The 24,685-nt window shown below is 48.1% G+C and overlaps 1 protein-coding gene across 1 annotated transcript; it reads left to right on the forward strand.

Moving 5' to 3' along the window:
* Positions 1-3,978: 3,978 nt before the first annotated feature.
* Positions 3,979-5,605, forward strand: LOC142021631 (uncharacterized). Its single transcript, XM_075010698.1, has 2 exons — positions 3,979-4,530; positions 4,889-5,605. Exons 1-2 carry the CDS (start codon positions 4,059-4,061, stop codon positions 5,446-5,448), a joined length of 1,032 nt encoding a protein of 343 aa, XP_074866799.1. The 5' UTR covers positions 3,979-4,058; the 3' UTR covers positions 5,449-5,605.
* The last annotated feature ends 19,080 nt before the right edge of the window (positions 5,606-24,685 follow it).

Raw genomic sequence — 24,685 nt, forward strand, 5'->3', positions numbered from 1 at the left:
ATCCGGGGATTTCCAGGTTTATGGAATTTTGGAAGAGGTCTGTTTTCATCATGAATAAGTCAGACTATGAACAGAAGGCAGCTAGACAACTTTCCAACACCACATTTTACAGACATCTTTCCTCTGATTACACTTTAGAATTCCAAAAGAAACTACACCATCTTCTTAAGGAACTCCCTGCCTCTACTTGGGACCAAATTCACACAGACACATCTTCTGAGCCCTGACCTGGATTATTCTATTTGCTTCCAAAAATCCATAAACCTGGAAACCAGATTAGTAGCACTGCTATGGGTAAAGAGACTCTGGAAGAATTCTTAAGAGATTTTAACAACCTGCACCTCATCATCAATCTTAGTCTGTACTACTCCACATGAGAGACTCATTTTCTGGACACAACAGTACAAATCACTGATGGCCAGATCAGTACCACTCTCTATCAGCAACCCACTGACTGCTACACTTACCTCCATGCCTCCAGCTTCCATCTAGCATACACCACACAATCTGTCATTTATAGTCAAGCCCTTAGATACAATTACATCTGCTCTGATCCTACTGACAGAGACTGAAAACTTCAAGATCTCTACCAAGCATTTGTAAAACAATTATCCACTGGGAGAAGTGAAAAAACAGATTGACAAGGCCAGACAAATACCCAGAAACCAACTACTTCAAGATTGGCCCAAGAAGGTCAATAACAGAACACCACTTGCTGTTACCTATAGCCCTCAACTCAAACCCTTGCAGCTCATCATCAAAAACTACAACCTGTACTAGGTTGTGATGCTACACTCCGGAAGGCCCTAGGTGAGAGGCCTGGTCTCTCAGGTAGCCAACCTAACCTAATCTCAGGAGAATTCTCACTAGTAACCACAGGCCATGCCACAGTGATACTTATCCTGGAAATTTTCCTTTCAACAAACCCCGTTGCCAACTTTGTCCACATATTTCTTCTGGAGATACCATCACTGGACCTAACCATGCTAATTACAAGATCAGGGGCTCATTGTCCTGTACCTCAATCAATCTTATATATGTCATCATGTGCCAGCAACGTCCCTCTGCTGTATATATCAGACAGAAGGGAAAATCACTTAGCCAAAGAATGAACGGACACAGAGCAGACATTAGGAATCTGAATACACATAAACCTGTCAGCGAGCATGTCAATGGAGTGGGCCGTTCTGTTAAAGACTTGAGAGTATAATGTCCTACAACAAAGATATTTTAACAGCAGATTACAAAGGGAGAGTGTGAACTGGAGTTCATGCTCAAAATCAATATATTGAATCTTGCCCTTAATAGAGATAGGAATTACCTCATACATTATGAAGACAGTTTCCTGTTCATAATGATCTCAGGCAGGACTCTTAGTATTTTGTACCCCTCACATCCCCTTCAGTTCTATGTATCTGATCTTTCAGGTTTTTTTTTTTAATCTCTGTATTATCATAAAATCATCGAATAATAGGACTGGAATGGACCTCAAGAGGTCATTGAGTCCAGCTCCCTACTTCAAGCAGGATCAACCCCAACTAAGTCATCCCAGCCAGAACTTTGTCAAACTCGGACTTAAAAATCTCTAGGGATGGAGATTCCATCACCTCTCTTAGTAACGCATTCCAGTGCTTCACCACTCTCCTGGTGAAGTAGTTTTTCCAAATATCCAACTTACTCCTCTCCTTCTGCAACTTCAGACCATTGCTCTTTGTTCTGCCATCAGTCACCACTGAGAACAATTTCTCTCCATCCTCTTTAGAGCTCCCCTTCAGGAAGTTGAAGGTTGCTATTAAATCACCCCTCAGTCTTCTCTTCTGTAGACTAAACAAGACCAAATCCCTGAGCCTCTCCTCATAGGTCATGTGCTCCAAGCCCTTAATCATTTTCATTGCCCTCTGCTGAATTTGCTCCAGCACAGCCACATCCTTTCTATACTGGGAAGGCCCAGAACTGGACGCAATACTCCAGATGTGACCTTTCCAGTGTCGAATAGAAAGGAACAACAACTTCTCTAGATCTGCTTGAAAAGCTCCTCCTAATGCACCCCAATATGCCATTAGCCTTCTCGGCTACAAGGGTACACTGTTTATTCAGATTCAGCCTTTCATCCATCATAATCCCTAGGTCCCTTTATGCTGTCCTGCTGCTTAGCCAGTCAGCCCCCAGGCTATAATAATGCTTGGGATTCTTCTGCCCCAAGTGCAGGAATCTACACTTCTCCTTGTTGAACTGCATCAGATTTTTTTTGGCCCAATCCTCTAATATATCCAGGTCCCTCTGGAGCCTATCTCTACCCTCCAGCATATCTTCCTCTCCTGCTATTTTAGTGTCATCCGCAAACTTGCCGAGGGTGCAATCCAGTGCCTCATCCAGGTCATTAAAAAAAGGTGTTGAACAGTACTGGCCCTAGAACTGAGGCTTGGGGCACTCTGCTTGAAACGGACTGCCATCCGGATATTGAGCCACTGACCACTACCTGTTGGGCCTGACCGTCAAACCAGCTTTCTGTCCATCTTATCGTCTATATATCATCCATACTTTCTTAACTTATGGGCAAGAATGTTGTGGGAGACTGTACCAAAAGCTTTGCTGAAGTCAAGGTATATCACATCCACTGACTTCTCCATGTCCACAGAGCCTGTTATCTTGTCATAGTAGCTGATCAGATTGGTCAGTCTTGCCCTTGGTGAATTCATGTTGACCACTTTTGATCACTTTCACCTCTTCCAAGTGCTCCAAAATGGATTCCTTGAGTATCTCCTCCATTATTTTCTCAGGGACTGAGGAAAGGCTGATGGGTCTATGGTACCCTGGGTTGTTCTTTCCCTTTTTAAATATGGACACTACATTTGCCTTTTTCCAATCATCCGGGATCTGTCCCAATTTCCAAGTGTCTTCAGAGATAATGGCTCGACAATGGTCTGCCAATTCCCTCAATACTATCGGGTGCATTAAATCCAGACCCATGGATTTGTGTACATCTAGTTTTTCTAAGTAGCTCTTAACTCATTCCTTCCCCAGCAAGGACTGCCCTCCATCTTCCCATACTGCATTGTCTAGCACCGTAGTGTGGAAGCTGTCCTTGTCTGTAAAGACTGAGGCAAAAAAGACTTCAGCTTTTCTTACATCAACTGTCACTAGATTACCTCCCTCATTCAGTAATGGCCCCACACCTTCCCTGATAACCCTCTTATTGTTAACATGCCAGTAGAAACCCTTCTTGTTACACTTCACATCCTTTGCCAGCTGCAGTTCCAATTGTGCTTTTGCATAAGCTGACACAGGATTTCCCCTTTAAGCCAAGTTGGTTGCCTACCATATTTGCATTTCTTACTATGCAGAGGGATGGTTCATTCCTCTGCCTTCAATAAGTCTTCTTTAACATACTGCCAGTTCTCCTGAACTCTTTCCCCCTTCATTTCCCAAGGGATTCTGCCCATCAGTTCTCTCAAGCCGCGTCTACATGTGCTGGCTACTTCGAAGTAGCCGCACCAACTTCAAAATAGCGCCCGCCACAGCTACATGTGGCGGGCGCTATTTCAAAGTTGACATCAACGTAAGGCAGCGAGACGTCGAAGTCGCTATCCCCATGAGGAGATGGGAATAGCGCCCTACTTTGACGTTGAACGTCGAAGTAGGGCATGTGTAGCCGATGCGCATCCCGCAACATCGAAATAGCGGGGTCTGCCATGGCGGCCATCAGCTGAGGGGTTGACAGACGCTCTCTCCAGCCCCTGAGCTTGATGGTCGCCGCGTGCAGTGGCCCCTTAAAGGTCCCTGCCCCCGGCATTCCTGTGCAGGAAGCTGAGAGAGCGTGCAGGCGGCATCACAGCCATGCGGCCAGCCTGCACACCCCTCTGCAGCTGCAGTCCACCACCCCCGCAGCGATGGCTGCCCGCCAGCCCCCCAAGCGACCCCAGGGCAACCCCTCCAAGGGGAGCCAGGGCTCCCAGGCTGGCAGCTAGCTGGGAAAGAGGCAGCGGGGCCCCTCCTGGACGGAGGCCGAGCTCCGGGACCTGCTGGGGCTCTGGAGTGAGGAGGAGGTGCTCCATGTAATGGGGAGCAAGAGGCGGAATGCGGATGCGTTCACTCGGCTGGCCGAGGGCCTGGGCGCCCAGGGTCACCCTGCCCACACTCCTGACCATGTCAGGAGTAAGGTCAAGGAGCTGCGGCAGGGTTACGCCCGGGCCCGGGATGCAGCCAGCCAATCTGGGGCCACCCCCGTCACTTGCCCCTTTTACAAGGAGCTCAGGGAAATCCTGGGCCCCCGGCACACCTCCTCCCCGCCGGCCACTCTTGACACCTTGGCCGATGAGCCCCAGCAGGCCCCGAAGGTGGAGTCTGCCCCGGAGGCAAGCCCCACACCACAGGGGCCACCCCAAGAGCCCACCCCTGGAACACCAGAGGAGGAGGAGGAGGGGGGATCCTCCTCCAGTGATGGGGAGCTCCAGATTGCCATCCTGTCCTGGAGCTCCAGCAGGGTGTCCGCCCACAGGGTGTCCCCCGACCGTGGGAGCGAACCGTCAGGTATGTACCCCCCCGGTGCACACCGCCGGGGTTGAGGGGCGGGGGCAACAGACATGACCAGGGCCCTCCACATGCCCAGATGACCATGTCCCCAAGGACAGCAGTGGCATGTCCCTCAGAAGACTGCATCAGCCCCTGCCCCCCCAGCATGACAGTGCCATGCCCCATCCCTGGGGATGGGGGGGGGCGGAACCTAGGGTCCTCTGGCAGGAGTGGGTGGGACACCCATCAGCAGCAGCAGCATCTCCCGGGGATGGGGATGGGGAACCAGCAGCAGAGGTGTGGGGGGACAAGGGCCATGGCTTGGGGGCCACACTAACGGCTGTCTCCACTCTTCTTCCCTGCCTGTGTTCCGCAGCTACACCATCAGAGGGACTGGAGAGCGCTGGCGAGGTGTCAGTGGTCCCGGAGAGCCCACTGGGGCCATCACTGCAGGCCAGCCCCTCGGCGGAGCACCGACCAGCCCCAGGGCGGGGACGACAGCGGACCCAGCACCACCCCCGGACAGCGACGGACCCCCAGCTGCTGGCAATCCTCTGGCAGCAGCTGGAGGTGTCGGAGCAGCGCCTGCGGGTGGAGGAGCAGCATCTCCATCTGCAGGAGCGGGCACTGGCCTGGCATCAGGAGGCATGGGGGGCCTTTATGCACACATTTGAGAGCATTGCGGACTACCTGGCCCCCCATGCCACGCCGGCTTTCGCTCTGCCCGCCCTGCCTGCTCCACCCGCCGCTCCACCCGCCACTCCACCCGCCGTTGCACCGCCATCTGCCACTGAGGGGCCATCCGCCGAGGGGGACCTGGGGCCTGCTGACACCTGCCTGCCATATCTGCCGGTCCGCCTGGCCCCCAGCCAGCCCCGGCCAGGGCTGAGGCCGAGGCACGGGTTGCGGCCGCCCACCCCCAGCGCTGGACATTAGGGGGTGCGGGGCCCAGGACGTGGCCCCCCCCTCCCCCTTTGTACATATCCCCTTTTACTTGTGTTGTATATAGTTTGTATTAGACCCCTGTTATTTTATGATACCTGCCCCCCCATGTAAATAGTTCTCCCCTTCCTTGTGTTCCCCTGTTTTTTGGTTATCCATATAATATATAATATTTATGTTTGTTGTAAATAATATAATAATAAGAATTCAACGTTTGGTGGTTTCACGAACAACAGGTCTATTTTTATTTGCAAGAAAAGTGGGGGTGTGTGTGCTCTTGGGTGCTCTGTGGTGTGGGCGTAGGGGCAGGGAGTGTTGTGGAGGATGGGGGGTGTGCAGTGGGGGGCCTGCCAGCGTTCACCCCATGGCCTCGTCGAAATGGGCCCGCGGGGCCTCCCGAACCTGGATCCCCTCGGGGTCCACCTGGCGACTGGGGGCAGCGGGTAGCTGCACGTTGGCCCTGCCAGCCTCCACAGCCCAGCCCTGAAAGAATGCCTCCCCCTTGCTGTCCACCAGGTTGTGGAGGGCGCTGCACGCGCCCACATTCGGGGGGATGTTGGTGGGGCCCACATCAAGGCGGGTGAGGAGACACCTCCAGCGCCCTTTGAGGTGGCCAAATGTGCACTCAACCACCTGGCGCACGTGGTTCAGGAGCAAGTTGAAACGCTCCTGGATGGCTGACAGATGGCCCATGTAAGGGTGCATGAGCCAGGGCCGGAGTGGGTATGCCGTGTCTGCGACGACGCAGAGGGGCATGGTGGTGTCCCCCACAGGGATCTCCCGCTGGGGGATGGAGGTCCCCTCCTCCAGCCGGCGGCACAGGCCCGAATTCTGGAATACCCGGGCATCATGGGTGCTGCCAGGCCAGCCAACATATATGTCCAGGAAGCGGCCCTGGCTGTCCACCAAGGCCTGGAGGACCACTGAATGGTAGCCCTTGTGGTTCAAGAAGCGTCCCCCACTGTGCTCCGGAGCTCGGATGGGGATATGGGTCCCATCCAGAGCCCCGAAGCAATTTGGGAAGCCCAGGGTGGCAAAACCCGTGATGGCGGCATCCGGGTCCCCAAGCTGCATGAGCCTGTGGAGGAGCAGGGCGTTGATGGCGCGGACGACCTGCAGGGGAAGGACATGGGGGAGCACCAATGAGAGGTGTGCAGGGTGTGTCTGGCCCTCCCCTGCCAGGGCTCCCCTCCCCTCCCCTGCCAGGGCTCCCCTCCACCCCCAGGGCTGCCTCCCCCTCCCCGTGAGTCCTCTTACCTCCATGAGGACAGCCCCGAAGGTGGCCTTGCCGACGCCAAACTGCTGGCCCACAGATCGGTAGCTGTCTGGAGTGGCCAGCTTCCAGACAGCGATGCTGACCCGTTTCTCCATGCTGAGGGCACGTCGCATGGCGGTGTCCTGGTGCCTCAGTGCTGGGGTGAGCCACTGGCAGAGCTCCAGAAATGTCTGCCGGATCATCCGAAAGTTCTGGAGCCAGCGGTCTTCGTCCCACTCTCCGAGCACCAGCCGCTCCCACCAGTCGGTGCTCGTGGGGTAGCTCTACAGCTGGCGGCATGTGCGTCAGGGGAGGGGAGGTGGGGGGCTGCAGGGTCCAGGGTTGCTTCCTCCTCCCCTGGGGACAGCTCCTCTTCTGTGACTAGAAGGTGATCAGCTGCCTCCTGCATGCCATCAAGCAGGGCGAGCACTGCTCCGGCAGGGGCGGCTGGGTAGACCTCTGGCTGCTGCTGCTGCTGCTGCTGCTGCTAGGGGTCCATAACTGCTTCGCCGAGGTGTGTGTGCCTATGGCTCTGCAAACCGCGTGCTGTGCAGGTTGAGTGTGTCTGGGAGGGGCCCTTTAAGGCAGCGGCTAGCTGTTGCCCTGGAAGTGCTAGTCCGCCCTGTGACGCTGTCTGCAGCTGTTCCTGGCACCCTTATTTCAATGTGTGCTACTTTGGCGTGTAGACGCTCCCCTGCAGCGCCTACTTCGATGTGGTGCTGCCCAACGTCAATGTTGAACGTCGACGGCACCAGCCCTGGAGGACGTGCAGACGTTATTCATCGAAATAGCTTATTTCAATGTCGCTACATCGAAATAAGCTGTTTCGATGTAGTGTTCACAGGTAGACGTAGCCTCAGTGAGTCAAAGTCTGCTCTTTTGAAATCAAGGGTCTGAATTTTACTGCTCACCTTCCTTCCTTTTTCAGGATCCTGAAATCTACCATGTCATGGTCGCTGCAGCCCAGGTTATAAAACTGTCAGTGCTGTGCTGGAAATGCTGTATTTCCAAATCTGAGAAAGAAAGCCTGCCCCACGGAAGCTCATCACCTAATAAATTATTTTGTTAGTCTTTAAAGTGCTGCATGACTGCTGGTTTGTTTTGTTTAAAACCATGAAGAAAAAAGTCTAAAATGAAAAAGGCCAAGTCATAGACTCATAGAAGACTAGTGCTGGAAGAGACCTCAGGAGGTTCTCTAGTCCAACACCCTGCTCAAAGCAAGACTAACACCCACTAAATCTTTCCAGCCAGAGTTTTGTCAAGCTTGGCCTTAAAAATCTCTGAGGACGGAGCTCCATCCCCTCCCTTAGCAACCCATTCAAGTGCTTCACCACCCTCCTAGTGAAACTATTTCTCCTAATAGCCAACCTATGCCTTCCCCGCTGCAATTTGAGACCATTGTTCCTCATTCTGTCAACTGCCACCACTGAGAGTCACCTGGCTCCATACTGTTTGGATTTCCCCTTCAGGTAATTGAAGTCTGCTGTCAAATCCACTGTTAAGTCTTCTTTTCTGCAGACTAACTAAACCCAGTTCCCTCAGTCTTGCCTCGTAGGTCATGTGTCCCAGCCCCCTAATCATTTTTGTTGCCCTGGTTTGGACTGTCTCCATTTTTTTCACATCTTTTCTGTAGTAGGGGACCCAATACTGAATGCAGTACTCCAGATATGGCCTGACCAGTGCCAAATAGAGGGGAATAATCACTTCCTTCAGTCTGCGGGCAATGCTCTTACTAATGCACCCTAATATGTCATTAGCATTCTTGGCAACAGGGGACACACTGTTGATTCATATCTATCTTCTTGTGTACTGTAATGCCCAGGTCCTTTCCTGCAGAACTTCCATTTAGCTAGGACAGAACCCAGTCTGTAGCAGTGCATGTGATTTTTCTGTCCTGAGTGCAGGACTCTGGTTCTTCTGCTAGACATGGGAAAGTCATTTTCCCTCTTTGTGAGTCTTTCTCACCATTTGCCAATTTAGGTTGTGAGGTCGCAGGGGCCAAAACCGTATCTGACTGTGTTTCCTAAAGGATACCAGTAGAAAGGGTCCCTAATGTTGGAGTCCTGAGCATTAAGTTAGCACAAATTATACCGGGCCAGGTTTTGGAGGTATGGATTTTCTGGAAAAGCAATTCTGCTGTGAAATGGGATGGTTAAACGGGGAAGGTTAAACTGGCACCTTCATATTCAACACATCTGTCTCCTGATCCTCTTCAGTCACTTTATGGACTGAAATAACTTTTTTACTGCCTTTTACATCCCTTACCATTACAGGACCAATACAGCTGCAGGTGGCTGAACGGAAGTCTTTTTCCTCTTGTGTCTCCTCAGTACAACAGCTCATACATTTCCGATCAGTACTTCTCTGAAAGCAATGGAATTGCACTGGTGTCTGTGAGGAGCATAATATGAAGATAATGGTCACTGTAAAGGAATCGCATAATGAAAATAAGAGTTACTAAGGTGCATAGCTGTGCCTGTATGACTGTGATGGGGTGGGGGGATGGGGAGAGGTTGCCCGCTAGAGGAGGTGGAGTGCATCAGTGACCACTGTGGCCAGCAGGTGGACCACAACATCTAGGAAGTCCCTGTTGGGGAGCCGCTGGAGATCCATGGGGCTCTCCATTGGGCGTTTGATTGCTGCACAGGGTCTGCAGTGCTGTCTGCAGCAAAGCAGGACTCAGCATGTGCAAGGTAGAGGTTGGGGAGGGGGTCTTTAAGGAAGTGGCTGGCAGAGGCTCCTGGAAGGGCTTGGCAGCCATGCAACCTGGTCCGCGGCATTTCCTGCTCTATTCTTCCGAAGAGTGGCAAGGCCTTTTTGTGTATGAACATGCTCTTTTGAAAGATGATGTTCCAGAAGATATCTTCCTGAAGATCGTCTTTCGGAAGAGTGCTGGAGTGTAGTGTAGACATAGCCTTAGGGTTTGTCCTCACATCAGCCTTATTCCAAAATAAACTGTTCTGGAGTAGCTAGTCTAAAATGGCTCATTTCGAAGTAATGCTGCTGCATTTTGAAATCACACTTAGCTATTTCAACATGCAGCAGCTACACGCATAAAGCCTATTTCACAATACAGCCATTAGATGCACTACTATTCCCTGTCTTAACAGCACCCATTTTGAAATAGCTATTTCAAAATAGGCACTATTCCTCGTGAAATGAAGTATACCAATTTTGAAAGACAGATGCCATTTTGAATTTATTTCAAAATAGTAGTTGCATCATGTAGACACTAGCATAGTTGTTTCGAAATAACTTTGCTATGAACACACACACTGACAGAATGAATTGGAGAAGTGTCATGGTGCTGAATTTTGTTGCCAAGCCCTGTCTGTTTTTCAAGCCGGCAATACTATTCTTTGTCTTGGCACAAGGTCTTGGCACACAGATGATTACTTGACAACCTGGCCCTAATTCCTGACTCTCTCTCACTCTCTATAATTTGTATCAAATATTCTTACAAATAGGATTCACCCTATTCTTTGACACTAATATACTGTTTAGCTTCTCTTTGAGACTGTTATACACTCTGTTCGACCTGTAATTTATATTGTATAAGACTGCAGTACAATCTCAAGTGCCACAAAGCAATCCAAAGCATCTAATGACCTGCTGCACACAGAGTTCCTGTGTTGTATATTGGTATGCACTTTCCTAACATTGAATACTCTGAGACTGAACCTGATAAATAGTTCTAGCAACCCAGGATGTGACAGTCGCAGTTAGAGCTATTGTGCAAAAGCATTTTGGATGTTGAAGAAAACTGTCTTTTTTCCTGAACTTGCAAAAGGAAAAGAAAAAAAGTAGCCGTTAAAATGCTCCTCACTAAAGTTGTGTGGGTTGTTGGCAGGAGTAACACAGCTTGCACAAGAGAAACTGTATGTGGCGGAAATGAAATGTGTGTATTGCTTCTGAGGAGAGAACAAACAGTCAAAGGAATGAACTCTGCTTAATGTGACATATTTTCTTAGAAGTGATTCCTAGCCATAGGATTGGCAATAGTCAGTCTCAAGTAGACATATTTGGAGTGAGGGGTGTTCTAACCATCTTAAAAGAAACATCTGGATAAATACCATAAAAATGTGTATTTTGGTGGCAAATTAACATCTGGGGCTTGATTCTCCACTGCTTTGCACCTTGTGTAGCCATTTATACCCACCTAAGAGCATGGAGAATTTGATCTGTTAGCTGTTTATGCCCACTTTGCATTTGAGTAAATGAGAGTGTTGATGTGCAAGAGACTGAAGAATCCGTCCCTCTGGAGTATTGCTGTACTATTCCCCCCATATGAGAGAGAGGTTAAGTGACTCTGTGAAGCTATATGCAGGATATCAGTGTCAACACTGCAATGGGACCCTGGTCCATGGCTGAACTTCCTAATCACAGCACAGTACAAACAAGTCCTAGCACATAGGAGTTCTTGTCGCAAATGGATAGTTCCATGCTGCTTGCTCAGACCAACACACAAACAGCTCTCTCGTATCTTGAATTAGGAAGCACGTATTTTCAGTTTTTTACCTTTGCAGTCAGGGAAGCAGCTTGTGGACGATGAATCTAATAGTAACAGCAATAACCGTCGGGAGCAAGAACATTCTAATTTCTTTTACCAGAACTAATAAAGCTTTTCACAATCCCATTGTGAAAGGTGGTATGCCTAAAGCAAAAACTAGGGGTATATGCTGGTGCCTATCACAGCAACTGATTCAACACTTAAGAGGAGAAAAATTGCGGGTGTTTGTAATGTCAGGACAAGGATTTCAGAGGCCGCCAAAGTACTAACAGCTGTAATTGGCATCACCAGTTTTCTTCCTTTTATTCCACCCATCTTCCCTTGTAATTCCAGATGCAGCAGTGACAGTAGATGGTTTATCTTCCACATAGAAAGCGTCTTTTGATTTCTGCGTGCCACCATCACCAGGGCTGGAGGACAGCCACTTTTCTTCTCTTAATCTGCAGCCTATAAGGATGGAGCACCTAAATTGCTCTGTAACATCATTTGTATTGGTAGCTTCTCCTCATTTGTGGGGCATGCATCGTCAATCATCCCCAGGGCATCTGAGTCAGGCTTGGCTTCTGTGCCATCGCTTACTCAGACTGCAGGAAAAATTGTTTACAGATACAGGGTGTGTGGACTGGAACATCAAAAGCCAAGAAGTGAAGCCAAACATGAGGCTACTGCCCAGGGTTCCCTCTAATTTTTTTATCCATGAGTGGCATACATTTTGTTACGTGTGCCAAGGCAAGCACAGATGTGCACCACCAGTACAAACATGCTGCTGGCTGTGGGCACCTGAATCTCTCCTGGGTGGTTGCCCGGCTGCTCAGCTTACAGGAAACAGTGGTTCTGCGAGTGCCTTTTCTGTAGGAAGGGAATGAAGAACTTTAAAATGTACTTTGTTACCTGTGTGGTGAATGCTTGGAGAGGGTCTTGAATGGGACTCACTGGGGCTTAATTGCCTTATCTTTGAAGAAGGCAGCAGAGATGACAACTATTGTGAAGAGTCTTTTCTTAGCTAGAGTTCTTCAGGGCAAAATTTCTGAAGGAAATTAGGGTATTTAGCTCTTCACTGTAGCAGAGCTGAAAGCCATGTCGTTAAATCATTTAGTAGGTGTAAAGCTTGGAGATGGGCAGGGTTTGGGTGGAGTCCCCAAACCTACAGAGCTGCCAAGCAGTGGACTACCCAACAATAGTTATAACTAGCTCATGCTTTGCTACCACCACCGGTTACAGACACACACCACTGGAAGTCTTGCCTCAAGAGGTCTGAGAGAGACCAGAGTTGTGGCTCTTGATTTGCACCCAGCACAATGTAAACCCCACAGTCAGCCCTGGAAAGGTCCAGGGCTTTGTGCAGATAGCCAGTGACTAAACACAGCCATTCGTGCTACTTGTTCTTGAACTCCTGGCTTTGACCTTGGATTGATTTAGACCTCTGCTCCTGACCAGGACCCTCAAACCAGCTGCCATCCTAATTGTTGGTATCAACCGTGACCTGGAGCTTAATTACAAATTCCTGTCAAAACAAAAAGCAGTCAAGTAGCACTTTAAAGACTAGCAAAATAGTTTATTAGGTGAGCTTTCGTGGGACAGACCCACTTCTTCAGACCGTAGCCAGACCAGAACAGACTCAATATTTAAGACACAGAGAACCAAAAACAGTAAGCAAGGAGGACAAATCAGAAAAAGATAATCAAGGTGAGCAAATCAGAGAGTGGAGGGGTGGGGGGGAAGGTCAAGAATTAGATTGAGCCAAATATGCAGACGAGCCCCTATAGTGACTCAGAAAGTTCCCATCACGATTTAAACCATGTGTTAATGTGCCGAATTTGAATATGCTTTTATATTCAAATTTGGCACATTAACACATGGTTTAAATCGTGATGGGAACTTTGAGTCACTATAGGGGCTCGTCTGCATATTTGGCTCAATCTAATTCTTGACTTTCCCCACCACCCCTCCACTCTCTGATTTGCTCACCTTGATTATCTTTTTCTGATTTGTCCTCCTTGCTTACTGTTTTTGGTTCTCTGTGCCTTCAATATTGAGTCTGTTCTGGTCTGGCTATGGTCTGAAGAAGTGGGTCTGTCCCACGAAAGCTCACCTAATAAACTATTTTGCTAGTCTTTAAAGTGCTACTTGACTGCTTTTTGTTTTGATAGTGTATAGACTAGCACGGCTTCCTCTCTGTTACAAATTCCTGTGCTACTCTCAGCCTCAGGTTTGATGCTGCTTACTCTTGATTCTGACTGCCCTTGTTAGGGTCCTGACAGTAGGCTGTGAGAATCTCAACTCTGTTGTATATCTGTTTAGACCTCTTACAAAAATCCCAGAATGGAGCCTTCGAATTTAGGAGACCTTCAGATCCAGAGCCAAATGCTGCCTCTCAGCTTGATCTACATGGAGCACTCTGGGAAAGCTACTAAATGTGTTATTTTTAATTAGTTAAGCACAGACATCAGGTGTCCTTCCAGTAATTAGTACACAGCATCAAGAGACATTTTACAAACCCTGAAAATCTTACACTGGAGTGTTTATCCAGCAGAAGATGCAAGACAACACTCTGTAAGCATTACAATGAGGGCAGATAATCAGAGTCAAAGCTGTTGCACTATATCTGCAACATTCCATAGACTCAAATATGAGGGCATTTCTGAGTGCAGAGAGCCATGCAACAGAGTGTATATGGATAACAATTCCAAGTCATAGGAATAACCACTTTTACAGGAATTAAAATACCCCTAGAAAGGCTTCTGGGCTAGACCATTGTGTGCAATGTGTTTGCGGAGCTTCTGTTCTTCCTTAAATTTTGTTTACATTGCATACAAACCTCAGATTAAGTAATCACACGCTTGTCAACACATGGTAACCTGTCCTGGTACTGCGTGGCCCCATTGTCAACATTAGTACTTGGATCTCATGGCCCATGTTTGCACTGATGTTCATTGCCATGACAAGCTATCTGGGCTCATATTCAGAGATATGTAGTATCACAAGTCATAGCAGTGCTCTATGATCACATTCACAAGATGTTCTGGCGCAAACTGTTTAGTGCAAAAGAAAATAGTCTCGGGCCACAAAATTAATTCTCTGGCAGTAGAGCAGCTGTCATGATGGCCTGGTGTTACTTGCTGAAGGTACAAATCCTATGTGTAATTACCAGCACCAAGAGCTTCTGCTTTTCTGGAGGCAGTGGTTTTTTTTGCTTCTGCACATGCTGCTGCCAGGAGATGTTGACAGGATTTCAAAAGCTGTTTGGGCCTGGAGAAGCTGGAGACAAGACCTTGCAGTTATAAGCAGCACAACAGCAGCGACTGAATGGGACCTGATACAATTGTTAATGGTAGATGACACCTATGAGGATCACTGTTTCTGTGCCAAGAACACAAACACATGCAGGCAGGACCATATTGTGACTGAAACATGGGATGACCTGCAGCAGGCCCAGAACTTTTACATATCAAGAATGGAGTATCCGTAGCAACTGGTACGTTCTGCTGCCCTGGGGAATGAAGGGCACAGTCCAGTAAGGAGTGCCAAGCATCTACACACACTTAACTTCAAAGTTAAACTTGGAAGTAAGGCACTATTCCATTCCCAGGAATGGAGTAGTGACTTTGAAGTTAGCCTCCCTTACTTCAAAGTTAACTTAGAAGTAAGGGAAAGCATGTGTAGACACTCTTCGTGCAGCTTCAAAGTAGCAGCTTACTTCAAAGTTAACTTCATAGTAAATTTGTAGCGTAGATGCAGCCCAAGATAAATTGTTACAAATCATCAGTGCCTTTTTTGTAAAAAAGAGGTGCCAGTACTCAGCTGGATCCCCATCTCCTCCCCTCAGCCAATCCCATGGCTGCTCCTACCAAGGTGTCAGTACTAAGTACTGGCAAGTACCGGCACAAAAAAAGCACTGCAAATCATAGTTTCTCATCCTAGTTCCCATTTCAGGTGAAGTCTTTCCAGGCCTGACCTGGTGTTTCAGATATGGGTCCAGCATGTCATCTCTACCCAATGTCATTAGAGTCCTTTTGTTTCCAGGTGCTTTTATATATCCTCTTGAGTGGAGAGCAGTCTGGGAAGCCAGTTGAAGATACTCATGGTTTGCTTCCCAATTCTTAAATAGAATTTCGCCAGGGCAGGACTCCTTTGTTCCATGCACTTCCACTTCCACTGAAAATTACCAAATTCAAAATGGATTCCAGCACTAGGTGTCATAGTCATATGTCTTTGTAGGACCAATGACAATGTAGGCTTGCAGGAAAAACAAGACTATTCACACAAGCTGCTTTGCACACCAAGCCATTAAGTTCCTTAAGGAACACTAATGGCTTTCATGAGAAGACATAAATTAATAAACAGTTTGGCTGTGTCTACACTAGCCCAAAACTTCGAAATGGCCATGCAAATGGCCATTTCAAAGTTTACTAATGAAGCGCCTCATTAGAATGCCAGCAGCCACGGCACTTTGAAATTGATGTGGCTCATCCAGACAGCAGATAGGAATAAGGGGATTTTGAAGTGGGCAGGGTCCTTTCGAAAAGGAGCCCTGTATGGACGAGCCACGTGACAGCGAGCCACATCAATTTGCATGGCCATTTTGAAGTTTTGGGCTAGTGTAGACATAGCCTTTATGTTTTATATTTCTAATTTCAAATACAAGAAAGATACATAAACATAAATAAAATATACACATTCAATAATAATTTACAAATATACACAGGGATTACAAGCTCCTGAATCATGTCATTTGCCCCATTTTTCATAAAGCATATTTGACTTATGCATATTCATATTCAAAACCACGTTTCCATGAAAAATATGGGGACATAGTGTCAAACATTGATCAGCACTGCAGATACTGGTATGCCAGTATATATTGCTTGAGGACTTAGTGTTACTAGTTTACCTTGGTACATTCAACCATGAAATGTCAACAGCTATAGGACAGGCTAGTTTTCGGTAGTATCCGGAGTACATCAGAGATGCAGTCTCTCACCTAAATTATTTATCAGTCTGTAAGAACATCTGATTATAAAGCTCACCGAGGACAAATGAGGAGGCTAATGCTGAAAAGGCTAAAGAAAGCGGTAAAATCTGTGGTTTTCAGTTTGTGGGGCATGACTGCAGAGTAGATACACTCCTCATGTAGGAGTGTGAGAGGGAGGCCAGGCGAGGCAGGGGTTAAACAAGGCCTGTTGGCTCAATCAGCCCCACCCTGGTTCACCTGCCACCAGTGTCAGGCCTGGAGGGGTATAAAAGGAAGGAAGCCAGCCCAGTGTGGGGCTGACCAGCCAAGAGGCAGGAGCTGGCTCTGAGGCAGCAGGCCCCAATCCAGAGCTGCCACCTGGTTAGCCACCAGAGGGCGCAGTCCAGGACCCTCCCCCAGGTGCTGAGGGGAGTGGGAAGCCCCCCCACCAGGGAACCCCTCTCTTGCCAAAGGGGGAATTAGATTCGCTGTCCCTCTTACCAACCTCCTCAGGAAAGAGGTTCCCAACTGCGTCTCATGGACCCCAGCTTGTGAGGAAGCTTTCCAGGCCCAAAAGGCCCAGTTCTGCTGAGAACCGATCCTGTACAGCCCCAGCTTCTTGAAGGAGTGCCTGCTACAGATGGATGCCTTAGATGTCAGGGTGGGAGCTGTGCTCTCCCAAATTGTGGGAGGCGAGGAGCACCCAATTCTTTATATCATCTGTAAACTCTTCCCAAGGGAGAATCATAGAACAATAGAGCTGGAAGAGACCCAGAAAAGCCATCGAGTCCAGCCCCCTTCTCTAAGCAGGACCAAACCTACCAGATCAGCCCAGCCAGGGCTTTGTCAAGGCAAGACTTAAACACTTCCAGGGATGGAGACTCCACTACTTCCCTGGGTAGACAATTCGAATGCTTCACCACCTTCCTAGTGAAAAAGTTTTTCCTAATGTTCAACCTGGACCTTTCCAACCGCAGCTTGAGACCATTGTTCCGTGTTCTGCCATCTGTGATCACTGTGAAAAGCCTCTCTCCAGCCTCTTTGCAGCCTCCCTTCAGTAAGTTGAAGGCTGTTATCAAGTCTCCCCTCAGTCTTCTCTTCTGCAGACTAAACAGTCCCAATTCCCTCAACCTTTCTTCATAAGTGATATGCTCCAGCCCCTGCATTATTTTGGTCGCCCTCCGCTGCACCCTCTCCAGTGTATCCACATCCTTCCTGTAAATGGGGTCCCAGAACTGGACACAGTACTCCAGATGCAGCCTCACCAAAGCCAAATAAAGAGGAATAATCACTTCTCTGGATCTACTGGCAACGCTCCTCTTGATGCAACCGAATATGCCATTAGCTTTCTTGGCTACAACGGCACACTGTTGACTCATGTCCACCTTCTCATCCATGACAGCTCCCAGGTCCTTTTCTGCAAAACTACTACCGAGCCAGTCAGACCCCAGCCTGTAACAATGCTTGGGATTCTTCCGGCCCAAGCGCAGGACTCTGCACTTGTCCTTATTGAACCTCAGCAGATTTCTTGCAGCCCAGTCTTCCAATTTGTCTGTCAGTCTGGACCCTGTCCCTACCCTCCAGCTTATCTACCTCTGTCCCGAGCTTAGTGTCATCCGCAAGCTTGCTGAGGGTGCAATCCAACCCCTCATCCAGGTCATTGATAAATATGTTGAACAGAACAGGACCCAGAACCGAACCATGGGGCACTCCACTAGAAACTGACCTCCATCCAAACATCGAATGGTTGATCACTACCTGTTGGGCCTGACCTTCTAGCCAGCTTTCTGTCCATCTTACTGTCCTTTTATCCAGTCCACATTCCTTTAACTTGCTGACAAGAATATTGTGGGAGACCGTATCAATAGCTTTGCTAAAGTCCAGATAAATCACATCCATTGATTTTCCCCTATTCACAGAGCCAGTTATCTCATTGTGGCTACGTCTACACGTGCCCCAAACTTCGAAATGGCCATGCAAATGGCCATTTCGAAGTTTACTAATGAAGCGCTGAAATGCATATTCAGCGCTTCATTAGCATGCGGGCGGCAGCCGCGCTTCGAAATTGACGCTCCTTGCCGCCGCGCGGCGCGTCCAGACGGGGCTCCTTTTCGAAAGGACGCCGCCTACTTCGAAGTCCCCTTATTCCCATGAGCTCATGGGAATAAGGGGACTTCGAAGTAGGCAGCATCCTTTCGAAAAGGAGCCCCGTCTGGACGCGCCGCGCGGCGGCAAGGAGCGTCAATTTCGAAGCGCGGCTGCCGCCCGCATGCTAATGAAGCGCTGAATATGCATTTCAGCGCTTCATTAGTAAACTTCGAAATGGCCATTTGCATGGCCATTTCGAAGTTTGGGGCACGTGTAGACACAGCCTGTAGAAACTAATCAGATTGGTCAGGCCTGACTTGCCCTTCATGAATCCATGCTGACTATTCCTGATCACTTTCCCCTCCTGTAAGTGCCTCAAAATGACTTCCTTGAGGACCCCCTCCATGATTTTTCCAGGGACTGATGTAAGACTGACCGGCCTATAGTTCCCTGGATCATCCTTCTTCCCTTTTTTAAAGATGGGCACTACATTTGCCTTTTTCCAATCATCCGGGATCTCTCCCAATCTCCACGACTTTTCAAAGATAACAGCCAAGGGCTTGTCAACAACATATGCCAACTCCCTCGGAACCCTAGGATGAATTCGGTACGGGCCCATCAATTTATGTACGTTTAGCTTTTTCAGATAGCTCCTAACCTGTTCTTTCCCCACCAAAGGCTGTCCACCTTCATCCCACAATGCATGATTATCGCATTAGTTCGGGAGCTGTCTTTGTCCGTGAAGACAGAGGCAAAGAAAGCATTAAGTAGTTCAGCTTTCCCTACATCATCTGTCACTGGGTTACCTCCCTCATCCAGTAGGGGCCCCACACCCTCTCTGATTACCTTCTTCTTGTTAACATGCCTGTAGAAACTTTTCTTGTTATCCTTCACATTCCTCGCGAGTCGCAATTCCAGTTGTGCTTTTGCCTTCCTGATAACTGCCCTACATTCTCAAGCTATACGGTTTATACCGCTCCCTAGATATCTGTCCCAGTTTCCACTTTTTGTAAGCTTCCTTTTTGTGCCTAAGTTTTCCAAGGATTTCCCAGTAAGCCAGTCTGGTCTCCTACCATATTTACTTCTCTTGCTGTGCATCGGGACAGTTTCTTTCTGTGCCTTCAATAGGGCTTCCTTAAAATACTGCCAGTTTTCATGGACTCCTTTTCCCTTCATGGTAGCATCCCAGGGGACTCTGCCCATCAGGTTCCTGAAGGAGTCAAAGTCTGCTTTTCTGAAGTCCAAGGTGTGTAATTTGCTGCTCTCTTTCCTTCCTTTGGCCAGGATCCTGAAGTCTACCATCTCATGATCACTGCTTCCCAGGTTGTCCCCCACCTCTACCTTCCCTATTAGTTCCTCCCTGTTTGTAAGCAGCAGGTCAAGCCGCGCATGACCTCTGGTTTGGTCCTTCAGCACTTGTACCAAGAAGTGATCCCCAACATTCTCCAGAAATTTCCTGGACTGCTTGTGTACCACCATATTGGTCTCCCAACAGATGTCAGGGTAATTGAAGTCCCCCAGGATAACGAGAGCCCGCGATCCGGAAACTTCTCTCAGTTGTCCAAAAAAAGCCTCATCATCCTGATTTGGCGGCCTGTAGCAGACATCAACCACCACATCTCCAGTGCTGCCTACACCACTAAGCTTGACCCATAGATTCTCAACAGCTTTTCTCCCTCTATGTACTGGAGTTCCAAGCAATCATAGTGCACTCTTACATACAGTGCAACTCCTCCTTTTCTCCCTTGCCTGTTCATCCTGAACCAGTCATCCAGTCATGCGAGTCATCCCACCAAGTCTCTGTTATGCCAATCAAGTCATAGTTCTTGGACTGAGCCAGGGCTTCGAATTCCTCCTGCTTGTTACCCAGGCTTCTGGCATTGGTGTACAAACACCTTAGATAACCAGTTGATCTCCCCGCCCCCACTACTCGAACCAAGGGTCCACTTTTGTTGTACATTCCTCTTTGCATTTCTTCCTGGCCTCCAAGTTCCTTTCTACCTACAGGGTTTCGGTCACCATGCCCCAGCGAACCTAGTTTAAAGCTCTCCTCACTAAGTTTACAAGCCTACTTGTGAAAATGCTCCTTCCTCTCTTGGTTAGGTGGACCCCATCTCTTCCCAATAATCCTTGTGCCCAGAACAGCATCCCATGTTCAAAGAATCCAAAGCCCTCTCTCCGACAGCACCTGCATAACCATGCATTTACTTCCTTAATTCGACAGTCCCTACCTAGCCCTTTCCCATCGACAGGAAGGATGGACGAGAACACCACTTGTGCTCCAAATTCTTTGACCCTTCTTCCCAGCGCCACATTATCTGCAGTAACCCGCTCAAGGTCATTCTTGGCCGTATCGTTAGTTCCCACATGCAGAAGTAGGAAGGGGTAGTATTCTGAAGGCTGGAACAGTTTTGTGAGGCTCTCAGTCACATCCTGAATTGGAGCTCCTGGTAAACAGCACACCTCACGAGACTGCACGTCTGGTCAGCAGATGGATGGTTCAGTCCCTCTTAGGTGGGAATCCCCTACCACCACCACCCGTCTTTTTCTTCTGGGGATGGTGGTCATTGAACCCACACCCCTAGGACTACACATGCCCTGTCCTGCAGTAGAAGCAGTTCCCTTGCAATTTTTTTCCCTGTCAGGCGCCTTCCAAAGCACCACCCAGAACCAGTGGAGAGAGCATGAAAGTGATTACTTATCTCTCTATCAATGGGGGACTCGTGTATCAGCCTTCTTTTTCTTCTAGAAGTTACATGCTGCCAGTTCTGTGCTTCATCCCTTACTGCCCTCCCCAGTTCTTCCGCCTGCCGTGCTTGCAAGATTAAATGCGCCCTTCTGTCAAGGAAATCTTCATCCTCCCTGATTGAGCGTAGGGTCAACACTTGAGCCTCCAGTCCTCTAATTTTTTCTTCTAAAATGGAGACCATCTTGCACTTAGTGCAGACAAAATCCCTTCTTTCCTCAGGGAGGAAGACAAACCTGGCACATCCTGAGCAGGTAACAGCAGCAGACCTGTCTCTCTCCATGCCTGCCACCTTAGAACAGGGATTTAAAAGAAAGGCAAGGGTCCCTGGCCCCTTCCACTCCCTTCCAAACTCCCTCTCTAAACTCCCTGTTTGCAGTCCCCCATTCACAAGCTCACCTGCCTGGACACTGCTTTATAAAGCCCTGAACTGCTTCAAAGTCCCTCCCCTTCCTGAGGCTCAGCCAATCAGCAGAGGCTTCTAGATCACAAGCTTATTTAGAAGCCAACAGATTCCAACTGCCAGTCCCAGTCCACCCTCCTTGCGGGGGGTGGGGGGGCAGGCAGGAGAAAAAAAACAAATCAACAATCACACACCACAGAGCAGAAAAACACCACAGCCAGAAAGCCCCAAACACAACACACACCCAGACAGCCTCTTACTTAAGAATCCTGTATTTGCTTCTCCTACTCAGTAAGAGAGAAAGAGGCCTGAGCAGTCAAATGGACCACAGACTCACTCCAATACTACCTCCTGGGCAGACACTTTACCCTTGTCACTGACCATGCCCCCCTGTGTTGGCTACAGGTGGTGAAAGAGACAAAACCCAGAATCATGAGGTGGTACCTCACCCTCCCATCCTTCTCCTTCCAGATCCAGCATCATGCAGGAAAGGATCATACAAATGCAGACTTTTTTTTTCCAGGGGAGAAAGAACACAGCTGGGGGAGGGGGCAGACCTCTGTGGGGGTCTTGAGCAGGGGGATGTGTAGGAGTGTGAGAGGGAGGCCAGGCAAGGCAGGGGTAAACAAGGCCTGTTGGCCCAATCAGCTCCACCCGTGTTCACCTGCGGCCAGTGTCAGGCCTGGAGGGATATAAAAGGAAGGAAGCCAGCCCAGTTTGAGCCTTGCTGGCCAAGAGGCAGGAACTGTCTCTGAGGCAGCTCTCATGGAAAGATTTAACTCTCTCTCACCCTCGCAGGTGTGGTGTTGGGTTCGACTCTAGGATCCCACAGCATTTCAAGTTCAGAGTCCAATCCACAAGTATCCTTTATTGAGATACAGAATTACAGCTCGAGCTGGGTGCCTCCAGAGAGGGACCCCGCCTCCCAGAAATTGCTGGCAATTATACCCTTTACAGTTTGTAACACCGCCCATACCCCTGTCCAAAGTCCAATTACCTAATTTCAGTAGGGGTCTTTACCCCATTGGATGGTTCCGTTGCTAAGAGGACAGTCTGTTGCTGGGTGTTTGATCTTCTTCAGGAGGCAGCTATCTCAGCTCCTTACATTCTTCTTTTATCTCCCATTTTGCAAACTTCCAATTAGCACGATATCGGGCAGTTTTCACCGGTTCTGCAGCTGTTGTTTTCAGCATTTCTCTTAGGTCAGCTTGACCTGGGCCTAAGGCTTCAGCTACTTTAGCTACTAGTGCTAAGCTAAGAGAACAAACTCTTTAAAACATGCATATAAAATGACATATAAATGATTTTCCCATAACAGCAGCAGGCCCCAAGCTAGAGCTGCCATTTGGTCAGCTGCCAGAGGGCGCAGCCCAGGACCCTCCCCCAGGTGCTGATGGGAGTGGGAAACCGCCCCCCCCCCAGGGAAACCCTCTTCCGCCAAAGGGGTAACTAGATTCTCAGGGCCACACCCCAAACTTAACCCATAGATTCTCGGGTGGGGCTGAAGACCCACCCAACAGGCCCTGGCCAGGGGGCCTAGCCACTAGGCCACCCAGTCTCAGGGTCAAACTGCTCACACCCCATTTTAATGGGGTCAGCGGGGTTGACATTAGACTTGTTGGGACTGGAGGCTGAAGCCAAAGTCTGAGCCCCATTGCCCAGGGCTAAAGCAGAAGCCTACAGGTTTCAGCTCTGGGCTGCAGGGCTCAGACTGGCTTCAGCCACGAGTGATGGTGTGAAGGTGTGGCTCAGCCTGCAACTCTCCCATATATTAAAAAATCATATTTTAAAAGCCTTGTTTTTTTTTTTCTTGAAAACCAGTCTCATCCTTTGTGAGGGCCTGAGTGTCCTTGAGATTAGATTTGTGAGCATTATCTCGTGCCATCCAGTATAACAAACCTAGGACAAAGAGAAGGGGCTGTAGCATTCATGAAAAAATGAGGACAACTCAACCTACTTGAATATGATAACTTTTCAGCTCACAATTAGCACATCAGATACAAGCTTATTTGGTAGCACGTCCCATCACACTTGTATGTCAAAGGTGGCAGAGTAGTGGAGACATGATATTGAGATAAGTGGCTTGTTAAAGTAACATACAAAAATTGCATGTTAATGTATCAGTTGCCTGCTTAGTTTTGACAAGCCAGCTTGTGCTGAGGATTTTCTGTGGCATACAAATGCTAACCTAACTAGTCCATAGTCAGAGCTGGTGAGTTGGACAGTAAAATGAATTCCTTCTAGCAGGGTAAAGGAAAATCTGATTGAAATTCCTCCTACATGTGAATAGTTCTCATTACTGAAATCGGTGAATCTGGTTTGATGGTCATTTTTTTTTTTGCTGAAATGATATATTTGTGTTATAGTCTGTGACGCTGTGCATCTTCCACATTCAAACTGTTAACTGAAATACAGATGGAAAGGCTGTGATTTCAAGATATTATGACTACAATGTTCATAAATTTAGTTGCTAATGTATCAGCCCAGCATGGAAGGCTTTATTTAGTTGGCTTTCATTGCTATTATAAAGAGGTTCTTGAAGACAAGCTGTGAACTAACATTTTCTTCCAGACAAAGCAGAGGACTCTGAAGATCTGAGTTGTTATTTGCCGAAGACAAATGATAGGTATCCCTAGAGCAAGAATTAGTATTGTAATGTGCAAGAAAAACCATCTTATCAATGTAACTGTCTTCTCTTTATTCCTAGAACAGATGACAAAGGCAGGTCCCATGTAAACATTTACATCAGGGTTTCACCCCATAAGGAAAATACTAACAATTCCTGGAAATTATGCATTGGTGTTAAATACAAATTATAATTATGATTTAATAGAAAATGTGCACAGGCTAATAATGTGGTTTAGCAAACTGGCATATTAGTTTATTATGGTTTAAAAGAATAATTCTTACAAGGGTATATCAGATTCTATATTTTATAAAAGCATGTTAGAACCACTTGCTGGCCCAAACAGTTTTGCATGTAGGCAGTATCTAACAAAGCTTTACTCAGGATTAGAGAATACTTTAAATAATTTCAATGGATTTGATTCATATGTCTGCTCACCTTTTGTGTTTGCTTGCCTTGAATTTTCTAACAAAGGAATTTATTGGCAGAAATATTTGTGGAAACTGTCTGCCTTTTCATAGCATATTCAAGTTATTCATGAACAATGAATGCTGAAGTAATAAGTTTGGATATTTACACTGAAAAAGAACTCTCTTAGAATGAGTCCTATCCATGGAGCAGATCCGGTATGATCGGACCCCAGCCCCTCTAT

This window comes from Carettochelys insculpta, chromosome 16 (genome assembly GCF_033958435.1).
Source record: "Carettochelys insculpta isolate YL-2023 chromosome 16, ASM3395843v1, whole genome shotgun sequence".
Classification (NCBI taxonomy): Eukaryota; Metazoa; Chordata; order Testudines; family Carettochelyidae; genus Carettochelys; species Carettochelys insculpta.